The 12,590-nt window shown below is 32.4% G+C and overlaps 1 protein-coding gene and 1 long non-coding RNA gene across 5 annotated transcripts in view; one reads left to right on the top strand and one right to left on the bottom strand.

The window, feature by feature from the left end:
• Nucleotides 1-12,590, bottom strand: part of PTPRC (protein tyrosine phosphatase receptor type C) — a 134,119-nt gene that overhangs the window by 63,718 nt on the left and 57,811 nt on the right. For all 4 annotated transcript variants that reach the window (XM_051998700.1, XM_051998703.1, XM_051998702.1 and 1 more), the window contains one exon: nt 346-369. In XM_051998700.1, coding sequence (XP_051854660.1) covers nt 346-369 — 24 coding nt within the window. The remainder of the gene's footprint in view (nt 1-345; nt 370-12,590) is intronic.
• The window catches only part of LOC127562755 (uncharacterized), a 28,976-nt gene that overhangs the window by 3,313 nt on the left and 13,073 nt on the right, over nt 1-12,590 (top strand). The window lies entirely within an intron of this gene.

Here is a 12,590-nt window from a genome sequence, read left to right on the forward strand (position 1 = left end):
AGAATAAAAGGGACTGAAGAATGTGACTGAGAAGGGAAAAAAAAGAGGTTAAAATGGAGTAGAGAAAGGAACCAAAGAATAAGAGGGAAGAGAGGAATTTACAAGCAAACCTGGGGAAAATAGAAATTAAAAAGTGTAAAAAAAACTTTGGTTTACAAAAGCTTACATATGGAATGTCACTAATGTTCAGTGAACCCAAGTCCTCTGACTTTTGTATTTCTTGTGATGAAAACTGTCATTTTGAGAATACCTGACAGTTATCTTAGAAACAAGCATGAACAACAAAAATATTTTTAAACAAATAGGTAAAATAAGTAATAGAAGACAAAAATATTAGCCTCTTACCGTCTACACCGTTTGTGTCTTGTCCTGTAAAAGAGAAAGACAATATATCAATACAAAAGTACACAGTTTTTATACAATCTCTTAAACATCAGCAGTTAAGCAGGACTTTTCAGGTTTTTGCTACCAACATAATTGAATTCCACTCCTTCTCTTAAAGTTAAATATTAAATTAAAATAAATTAATTAATTAAATACAAATAATTATAATTAAATTATAATTACTTAAATATAAAATTAAGCATTAAATATATCACTGTCCACATTAAACTTTATTTTTCAAAATTTTTCATTTTTTATCATTGTTTTCTCTTTACAGCATAAACAATAAAATAGGTCATAAAATAGAAGGGTTTTGTTGTCGTCACTGTTTTGTTTTATTTTTTTTTTGCAGTGAAATGGTGACAATTTGAGTAAAATTCTAATTCTGCTAGTGAAAATTAATGAGACTTTGAGCAAGTTATTTGGTACCATGAAAAGAGATTATGGAGTCAAAGGACTTAGGTTCAAATTACTGATGCAAATTGCTTAGTCTTTTTTAATATCAGTTTCTTCATTCAAAAAATGAATGGAATAGGCCAGTTGATTTCACTTTCTCTAGATCTAGATGAATGACCCTATCTATAAAATAAGAAATTCTTAATTTTGAGTTTGGGAACTTGTTTTTGTTTTACTTTTAGTAATTCTAGTCAATATAATTGGTATTATATTGTTAATATAACTGGCATCTTTTGTAATCTTTTACAAAGTATTTTATTGTATTGTAAAATATTCTAATATAAGTTCTCTAATATTCACCAGTCTGTCAAAGGGATCCATCAGACAAAAAAATTACTTCTGACCCATATCATATCTAAATTTGTATCTCTTTCTATATCTTATTTGACTGATAAATTGGTACAATCCCAGTTTCAGATATACTTAATAGCATCTTTTGTGAAAAAAATATTCTAAGCCTCATTGAGAAAAAAATTTTCATGTGGCCTAGAAATGGTCACTTTTTCTATAGGTAGATGAGAGCAAACTCACAACACTGCCAATTTAACTTCCACATAGTTTTGAGAAGTTATCTTCTCAACAGTTGCAACCATATCACCATCTCCTTAAATTCCATTGACCCTTATAATCTCTAAAATTAAGCTTCTGTTCTTTTGTTTAGCATTTAAAGCCCTTCATAATATGATTTATTAGGAATTACTCTTCTTTATAGACTTACAAACCTACTGGCCTACTTATTCTTAGAACATAACATTGCACCAACTTTTGCCCATACTAGAGATCCTCATGATTGGAATGTTTTCTCTCTTCATCTCAGTCTTAGAATCATGTGCATTTAAACTCAGGTTAAATGCTATCTCCAAAATAAAATCTTCTCAAGCTCCCTAACCATTAGTAGCCCTTTTCACATTATCTTATACCATTTATGAAACGTGTCCCCAAAGCCCTAAGGCAGTTAAAACTGCATAGGTCACATTTCCTTGCAAGCGAATATTTATTATTTCCCCTGATAAAATGAAAGCTATTTTCAAACAGGAACCATTTCATTTTTTTTGTCTCTATCTTCATTATCTAACATAATGATTAGCGCATAGTAGAAACTTGCTAAATACCATGATTTGATTGAATGATTAATTAGTGGTGTATATGGACTCAAAGATCATTTTGTGTCACCCTATGCAATGAACAACTGATTTACAGTAAATCTTTCTTAAATATAGTAGCCCTAAACTACAGATTTTCTTCAGTAAACATCAGTTCTATGAGTAACACAAACTTCTTCAGTCATTTCCCCTGGTTTACTCCCTGCCAAAATTATTGTCTTTTTTGCAATCAAGTTTTCCTATAAGATGGCTATATAACTATTTTATATATTTATTTTCCCCATAATCAACTTCTCTTCATTTTTGATTCTCTTGCTTAATTGTTCATTTTAAGATTCTTGAGAAGTGTCTTCACTGAATGTTCTCTTTGCTTTTCTATTTTTGCCACTGAAAATCTTTCCCACCAGCTCAAATGCCACTTCCTTTATGATGTCTTCCATGATTACCACATCTTAGAGTACAATAGAAATATTTTTCCATGGCCATTTATTTTTGAAAACGAGCACATCATTCTTGCATGTATGAAAAATATTAGGTCTAAAAGACAAATAGTTCTTTATTCATGTCTTACAACAATGATGCATTACAGTGTAGAGAGGGACCTTTGTTTCTGGTCATGGTTACAAAGCATAAGTCCTACAATGTGCAACAAGTTGGAAAGGCATCACAATATGGACTATGATGAACAATATGTGCATCATCTAAGGGAAAACCTAGCTGAATTTAGAGTAGCTCATCACCAAAAGGTGAGCCACCAGGAGATGACATTTTGGGAACCCAAAATAACTTCTGAAGGAAAGTGTTTTTGTTCCTTCTCAATTCTAGTATCTTTCCTCTGTCAATTACTTCCTTCATATAGCTTCTTTGTACTTTTTTGTTTGTTTTCTTTCCCTTTAAAAGGGAATGTATGCTCCTTGAGCACAGGGACTAACTTTTGCCTTTCTTTGCATCCCCAGTGCTTAGCACAGTGTAAGGCACATAGTAGGTCCTTTATAAGATTCAATGAAGTTGTAGATCTATATGGAGGAATCATATACATCAAAGAAATCATGGCTTTTTGAACAATGGAAGTTATGTTATTAATTATCAAAATGTCTGCCATAGGAACCCAATAAGTCTCTATAAGTTTTACTAAGGAAAAGAAAATAGGATCTAGTACTAAATAGTCAATAAACATTGGCTGCTGTAGTAATAGCCTACATAAGAAATAAAGGGAGTTCTAAACATGAGATATTGGTAGTTTGTCCTTTGACCTTGATCTGGCATTTCTTACTTCAGTTTTACCCATACAAAAAGGAGAAGCAAAATGAGACTACTTTCATCACATTATTGCAAGAGAGACAGAAATGACTGCAAAAATGAATGCAGATATAAATGACTTACCATTCAAAGTCATTTACTATGGCAACGATGAGAGCGATGTTTAAAAACTGAAGGTGTTTCTCAATCTAACCTACAACATTTATGACTAATAATATCAAACTCAAATGAGAATGGAGGCCCCTAAAAACATATATAGGGATCTTTGTGGATGAAATTGCCTTAGGAAATACATTTTAGTAGTATTTTCTGTTATATTTTTATTCATGTTGTTTATGTTTCCTAAATACTCTTTAATCCGGTTGTGGAAGCTGCAGAAAGTACAAAGCATGTTTGACACCTATGTTGTAAAGCAGGAGTTCTTAATATTTTGAGCTTGAAAGATTTGGGGCAGTCTGGTAAACTTAAGCACTCCTCAGAAAAATATGAGCTTTTTTTTTTTTATCCCATGAAATGAAAATTTTAGGATTAAAAAGAAAATAAATGGGATTTTTTATCTACATATTCACAGATAGAATTTTTAGCATCAGAGAACTCCAATTTATAAACTCATGCATGCAACAGACCCTATAATATATTCAATTTATTCTATTACCAACTTCCATTTTATCTACTTTCATAATTGAAGGGAAGTTAGCTATGGCAATGGATAAAGCACTGGGTCTAGAGACAGGAAGACCTGAGTTCAAATTTAGCCTCAGACAGTTGCTAGCTATATGACCCTAGGACAATCATTTAACTCCTGTTTGTTTCAGGAGTTTTTCAATAATAAGTGATTTTCAATAAAAGTACTTACTTTCTAGGGTTGTTGTGAGGATCAAATGAGATAATAATTATAAAATACTCAGCATAGTGCCTAGCACATAGTAAGTATAAATAAATATTAATTTTTAGTAGTATTATCGTCTCATAAAATAACCTATTCTATTAACAAAATAGGAGAGATTATTTAAATTTTGAAACCTCCTGATTAATATTGATCTTACAATCTATCAATATTCTAAGTTGAAGTAATGAAGCTTTTCAATAGAAACTGAATTTTTTTAAAGTGGTTGGAAAGAAGACCATGAGACAGAGGAGATTTATCAGTTCTTACTTCACAATAAATGGCAAAATGATATCAATCAAATACTGTCCACCTTTGGAAACATGTATTCCATTTGAACTCTCACATTCAGATTGTCCTAATATATAGTATTTATAAAAAGAAAATTTTCTGAGAAGTGGTTTTGTGAATCATTAAAATTGTAGTTCTTATGAAGACATATAAAGAAAGACTATCCACATCTAGAAAAAGACTAATAAATAGAAATATACATAGAGAATAATTTAAATATACATGTACATATATGTATCTATACATATATGCTCATGTGCACACACAAATATATATATATACACACTTATTTGTATTTAATCTCTAGGGTGAGGAAGAAGAAAAAAAAGAAATTTACATGATAATTTTATTATATATTTTAAAAAACAACTAGTTATATAATGGATAAGTAGTTTCATATGTAATTATTTTTTATTATACTATATTATGGAAATGCTTGTTTTATTACATAAAATAAAATAAATTTTAAAATTGTAGTTCAAAGAAAATTTCAAGTGATAAGGCTAATATTTAAATTTATTTAATCCATCAAATTGGTTTTGATACAATGTCATACTTTACTAACAAAAAGACCTCCATTTATGGTACAGAAAAATGATTAGCATTTAAGTGGAAGCACTCAGATCACCACTCCTATTTAGGTAGACAAGCCTACCCTGATAGAACAACACAAGAATGGGATGCTTCATCTTGCACTTATCTATATTGGCTTTTCTATACAGGAAACAGTTGTTCAAAAATAGTAGAGAATCCATGTTAAAGACCATGTTACAGAACTGTCTTACCTTTCCCTCCAAAAAACCCACAACAATTCAGTGTCTTCATAATATCACAGCCTTTCCTTCTTTCCAGTTCTGTTATTTGCTGCCATGCTTTTGCCAAGCAACAGAGCCCCTCACATTCAATATTTATCTCCTGTTATCATTTCATTCTGTCTCAGGACTTGTCTTTTTTCCTCGGCTTAGTGCTTTTGCTTAGGTGCTGTTCCTTACCATTAAAAACAATAATTTTTCTCCACAAACTGTTTCATGGCCAGAATCTCTACACAAATCACATCCTGCAGCTTTTTAAAACAAAGCCCCAGGCCTAACCACCACTATTTAAGTAGAATACTAAGACATGGTAAGGAATATATAAACTTCTGGTTCCTGGCATACTGAGATCAAAACACAGTTTGTCATCTAGGACACTGATTTACCATAAGGGTCCCTGTAAGACTTCTCATCAATATGACAAGTGACATCATATCCATTCAGCTGCACAAAAATTCCTATTATTTTAACATTCCAAAGTGAAAAAGGAAACAGAAAAAGAAAAAGGACCTGGAAGCCAAGGAATTATGCAAGGCTGGGGGGATGCAAGCTGAATGTTTCTGGCAACATAAAAACTACAACCAAACACTTTGATTATTTCACCAGTGGATGAGAAGAAAATGAGAACTTGATTTTTTAAACGGAATTTTTGAAAAAAAATGAAAAATTTTAATTGAATTTTAAAAATTCAAATTTTCCATTAAAAAATCAAACTGCTCTACAGATAATAGTAAAATATTATATATATATATATATATATATATATATATATAAGATTTTGCATACAACAATCTAATTAGAGATTGACAATTGATTATCTATGGAACATCAATTGCCCAAAGAACTAATTCCCCAGCTGCCAGGCTTATACTCACTTTACACATCATTCACCCTTACCTCTTTCCTCCTTATATTCTTTATACATGCAAAATGAGGTGAAGAATGAATGTAAAAATGGATAAACAATGGACAATCCTATTTTTCTCTTAATCATGAGCTTTTTAAAGAAAATGTCCTATATCATTTTTGTTTCTTTTATCTTTTGTGAGCTGGACCATTTCTTTAGTTCCCCTCTCTTTGCATATGCTAATAGAAGCGATGATTTCACTGATGTAGGGAATTTCCAGATGAAGAAACTTCCTCTAACAAGGCATATTATCTTCTCTTATTGTTACTTAGGTCATTGGAAAGTCAAGTGATTTGCTTATGATCCCATAACTAGGATATGTGACAAGTGGGACTTGTAACCAGGTTTTCCTGGCTCTAAGATCAGCTCTCTCTTCCTATTGTATAACATTGCTACCCTACTCCCAGAGGGTAAGATATATAATATGTCAACTACTACGTAAAGAAATGGCCTGTGAAGAATCTAACTTATTCTGTACTAGTGCTCTTAAAAAGAGCCTTTAATCAATCAATAACTAATAATAGTTTTTAGACACAATGCTAAGTTCTAGGGATACAAGTGTAAAAACTGAAATAATGAAATAATCCATACTAAAAGGAACTAGCATTCAAACATGGGAGAGAAGAGCATCTTTTTAAAATCATAGCTATTGAATAATGTTATGTTTAGGAGATTTTCTAACAATCACATAAAATTGGTGCTATTGATACTATAGTTAGATGTTAGGATAGAAGCAAATTAGTTTGTGTTTACCAGTTTAAGAACTTCTGTTGTTTGCTATTGTATTACAAACATTTAAAGCCTGCTATGATTACATCAATGTGCTTATCCCTAGCAATAATGCAGAATGCAATCCAATCATTTCTGGCCATCTTGTGGTACTGTTGTCCATATCCTCCCATTAGTTTGCAATTGGGTGGATGGGTGGGGGAATCTAATGTGCCAACAGCCTAACTCAATTTCCTTTAACATCATGAAGATACTAATAGAGCACAAGAAATCCCTGGTTCCCTTCATGACTCAAGACTCCGAAACTGCTTTTACCTTTCTCCTTCCAATAGTATATTTGATGTTCTGTGTTTTCTGTAGACTTACATGTGTGTACTGTTTCCCTTGGTATAATATAAGCTCCTTGAAAGAAGGGGATGTATCATTTGATTTATTGATATCATAGTAAGTAATTATTGAACCTCTTGAATGTTATAAGATGAAGCAGAGATAGAACCAAAGTACATTTATTTGTTCCATAATAGAAATAGACAAGAAAAGGATAAAGCTACAATAATAAATGTACTTTGTAAAGTTTATAAAGTTCTTTGCTCACAATAATGAGACAAGAAACTTTTGCTTATATAATAATAGTTAATATCTCTTTCTGAAAACATATGTAAACTGATTCCTTATTTGTCAAAGAATTTTGTTTGCTAATAAATTGATAAATTGCCAATGCATAGTATGATAGAAAAATCACTGACCAGTGACAGGGACAAGTATGTTTCTAATTGTGATTCTGCCATTATTAGCCATTACTGCCTTAAGCAAGTCAATTATTTTTTCATGGACCTCAGTTTGCTCATCTGTAAAATAAGTGACTTGAACTTGACCTCTAAGGACTATTTATAAAACATCTATGTGTTTTTTTTTTATTTTGTGTATTTCTTGTGTTATTCAAACAAATTAATAAAGTAGAGTAGGTCACTAAAGCAGAGTGGTTGTGTATTCATTGCCATGCCATATTAGCTATTAAAATCAGACCCTCAACTTCATGTTGATCTTAGTTTATAAATGGCCAAGTTGTTTTCATTATTTTAACAAGATGATATTTACTAAGAACTCAATAGATGGCACCATAACCCCAAAAAAGTCTGACACATCCTGTCAGAGAGCTACTTCCCATTATAATCCTGTTGTGAGACACCAGAGGAATGGAATAGATACATTAAAAAGATGAAAATGTAGATCACAGAATATTTGATCTTCAAAGCCATGTTATTCCAACACATGTATTGTTACTGAATTTACCTTTCCCAATATGTTTCTTTTACAACTTTAAATGTTTAAATGATCATATATCAAAGTTACCCTTGAAGTCACACCCCTAAGTCCTTGATCTGAGACTTTAGCAAGAATATTGCTAGAATCAGTTTGAATGAAAAATGATATCTCAAAAGACAGATATAGTTTTAATTTTTTTAAAGAAAAAGAATAAAATTCCAAAGGGTTTAAGTATTTTAGTCTGACTGGAACTAAAAATCTGGTAAAATATAGGCTGAAAAAAAGCAGAATGAGTGCTGTCCTTGGAATCTATGCTAACTATTATGAAAGATTTGAAATTTTGCGGCTAAAGAGGAGTGACTCAAATGTCCATTCTCTAAATTTTTTGGTCTTGGGTCCTACTTACACTTTTTTAAATGATTGAGGATCTCCAAAGAGTTTTTGTTTATATGGATTATATTTACCATATTAGAAATCAAAACATTTTATGAAATTCGTTTAGACTTTGTGAACCTACTTGAAGGATCTTAGGAACCTCCAAGTAGTTCCCTGTGCTAATTTAGATTTGAGGCCCAATTACTGAAAATCGATAATGACCAACATAACCTCAAAAAAGAGCTATTTATATCAGACCTAGCACTAGAAAATCTACCTTTTGAGCTCCCATCCATTGTTCAAAAGAACAATTCTACCCAAGGAGGGAAAATTGCAATGGATGTATTTGCTCACTAGTTATCACAGTCAACAGGAAATGATTCTTGTCCAGAAACTACTCAAAGCAGTGGCAATACAAATCAGGATAGCAAAAACATTTCTAAACAAAAATCTGTGATTCCATATAAGAGTTTTCTTTCTTCCAAAGGAGATCACAGCCTATTGGTAATAGCTAATATTTAGCCAATGTTCTATAATTTGCAAATACCTTACATAGGTTTTACTTGAGCCTAAAACAAGCCTGTGAGCTGGATACTACAAATATTTCCATCTCAGCTTTACAGATGCGGAAACTAAGGGTCAAAGGCATTATGGAACTTGCCTATAGCCACACAGATAGTGTCAGAGAAGAATTTTGAACTGAGGTCTGCCTGACTAAATTGAGAATTGCAATAACTATGAGAGATTGTTTCTTAATTCCTTCTTAGTGCATGTCTATGATTAAATAAAAAACAAAACCATAACTTAGTGGCCAATCTTCTAATAATAGACTTATCTTGAAAAAGTTAGATTAGCTTTCAGGCAACAGATACACAATCTGTTTACTGGGACTGTACCAAAAGTCATTGAAATTTGGTAGGTTTTGCCAGAGATTATGCTGGATTGAAATAAGTTTTAAAAGCTAGAATATCTCCAAACCATGATGATATGTTCCAGAGGTACTTCAGTGAAGGTCAGCAAAGTGCTCAGTAAATTGATGAATCAAGGGATCTTAGAAATCATCTAGGACCACAGGATAATGAAATTTAAAAATAGATCTAGCCTAAACTTCACCTTCTGACAATAAAAAGAACTGTATTTGAACTTGGGAGATCTAGGTTATGGTCCCAATTCTGCCAATGTGTAATCTGGTGTATAAATCACTTAATACTAGGACTGGGTTTCCTTAATCTAAAAAAAAAAGGAAGGTTTGGGTGAAAAGATCTTTAAAGTTGCACTTTGTTATGAGATTCTCAAGTTCTGATTCAGTGATTCCTCTAGGAGGGGTGTGCTTCATTCAATAGAGTACCTTGGTATAAAGTGATATTTAATACTATTCTAACATTTAATGACTTGAGAGTACTTTTTGTGATTAATTTGGACAAAATGTAGAATTATAGAACAGGGTCAAAGTTACATCTGTCAATAAGTGGAAGCTTGATAGTATTATAGAAAATTTAAAAGAAATACAAACTATTTGTAACTATAAGAAGTTGCCAATTCTTTTTAGCAGAGTCAGGTAGTATGCTTGCAAAATTAGTTACTTTGATATACCAGTGATCCATGGTTTTAGTGATGCAGCTATATCTTCTACCAGTGGATATTAAAATTCCTATTTAGATGCCAGAATAATACATTTGATGCAAGAGCCAAGAAGATTAATCCCCCCTACAACCAATCTGGTGAGGGAACTCTGCAAACTTATCTAGGTTTATTCTCAAGACAGCAGAAGTATTGTCCATCGCTAACCCCATGTGCAAAATTTTTTAACTTTTGATAAGGTATTCCAGAATTTAATTATCCTAATCACTTGTGATGGTATTAGTAACTTTAAAGTTTGCAGAGCTTTTTAATCTACATTATAATCATTTAATTTTCAAAACCACCTTGTAAAGTAAGTGTCATTATTATCCACATTTTGCAAATGAAGAAACTGAGGCTCAGAGAGGTCACACAACCAGGAAGTATCTCCGACAATATCTAAACCCATGTCTTCTGATTTCTAATCTAGTCCGTTCATTATATGATGCTATAGCCCACTTATTCTTTACTAGCAAAGCTTTTTAAAGCTCAAGGTGACATTCATGTCTGATAAGACACTGGTTTGGCCTGAAACTAGCAGTACAATGAAGGAAAAATCAAAATATGTTTGAAAAACTCATTTTTTTCTAATATAATTAGGGAAGTCCATTTCCCTGCTACTTACAGTTGGAATTTGTAAAAGATATGTGAACAAATGTGAGTAGGATGGCAAAAATAACTTTTCCCAGTCCTCCTTAATCTTTGTCCCTTCCCTTTGAGGCTACCTTCCAAATATCCTATGCTACTTAGCTTTACTATAACTATTTATATGTTTTCCTCTCTGTTAAAATGTGAGCTCTTTGAGAGCAGGTACTATTTGGTTTCTTTCTTTGTGTTCCTGTTGCTTAGCATAGTGACTAGAGTACACTGAAGATATTTAATAAATTCTAGTTGAGTTAACTAGGGTATCTTAGTGGTGTAGTGGTTAGACCCCTGGATTTGGAGTCAGCAAAACCTAGGTCGTATCTGTACTTGGACTCTTACTAGTTGTCTGACTCTCAACTAGTCACTTAACCCTGTTCATTCCCTCATCTGTAAAATGAGCCCAAGAAGGAAATGGAAAACAACACCAATATCTTTGCCACAAAAAACCCTAAATAGGATCATGAAGAATCAGACACATCTGAACAGCAACAACAAAGTTGAATAAGTAGATGTAAAAGATTAGTGAAAAAGAGTTTCCTGACGCAAATCCTTATGAGTCATCTCTACTGATATCCTACATCCATTCCCATTAACCATAAAATTGTGCTCTCTCTGCAGAATCTAAGGAAGAGAATAAAAAAGAGGTATTTGGAGCCTGCAGCTTTGTTTTGGTTCCATTTAAATAGAAAGTATTTCCTTAGCTCACAAACAGGCTCCACTATTCCCAGGCAGTAGTCACCATTCTTGTACAGAAAAAGATGGAAATGTCATATAAAAACTGACAAACAGGTTAGAGATTTCACCTCATATTCTCTTACTCAAATTCCAGAAACAAGTACGCTGGATTCACCTTCAAGAGTGTTTATAATCACCCAGGCATAAAGGGGAAAGCTGAGACTCTCAACAGTATAGAGTTTTCCATTGACTTTTCTCAGGTCAGCTCTATGTGTACATGGCTCAGGAGCCTTTACTGGTTTTGTGGTTTCTCCAGGGGTTTTGCACTTCTGTTTTGTCATGTTTTTTTTTTTCTTCTTATTCTGAGTCCCTTTAGAAAAGGAAGGGGTGCAGTTTATGTGGTTAAGCACATATAAACTCTACCAAATGGTGCAATGGGGCTGCCGTAGCATCAGCGTAATCAGCCCTATCTCGGTGCTAAAACCACAACTTCTCTACAGAAGGCTGAAGCTTTTCAATTATGACAGCACACCATTTTAAACCATCTCTGTCTCTCTTTGTCTTTCTCTTTCTTTCTTTCTTTCTTTCTTTCTTTCTTTCTTTCTTTCTTTCTTCTTTCTCTTTCTTTCTTTCTTTCTTTCTCTTTCTTTCTTTCTTTCTTTCTTTCTTTCTTTCTTTCTCTTTCTCTTTCTTTTTTTCTTTCTTTCTTTCTTTCTTTCTTTCTTTCTTTCTTTCTTTCTTTCTTCTTTCTCTTTCTTTCTTTCTTTCCTTCCTTCCTTCCTTCTTCTTTCCTTTTTTTCTGTCTCTTTCTTTCTTCTTTTCTGTCTCTCTATCTCTCTCCCTCTCCCTCACTTCTTCTCTCTCTGCTTCCCTTCCTCCTTTTTTTCTTCCTCTCTTTCTCACTTCTCTCACTCTCTTTTACTTCCTTCCCTCCTCACTCTGTCACACACAACTACCTAATTTTTGTTTAAATTTTTTATACTCTTGAGGAGAGCTCACTTATAAGATGAAAAATTATGTTCATTTTTCTTATTAGAAGGCCATTTAATTTCCAGAATCATATAAAACCCTTTTAGGAAAAGCACTGAACTCTAGTTCAATTTAAAACTGACATTTCTTCAAAAAGGAAAACAGTTCTCTGTTATAAATATCTGAAAAAGCAATATTATTTTAATAAAAGT

Source organism: Antechinus flavipes, chromosome 4 (assembly GCF_016432865.1).
Source record: "Antechinus flavipes isolate AdamAnt ecotype Samford, QLD, Australia chromosome 4, AdamAnt_v2, whole genome shotgun sequence".
NCBI lineage: Eukaryota > Metazoa > Chordata > Mammalia > Dasyuromorphia > Dasyuridae > Antechinus > Antechinus flavipes.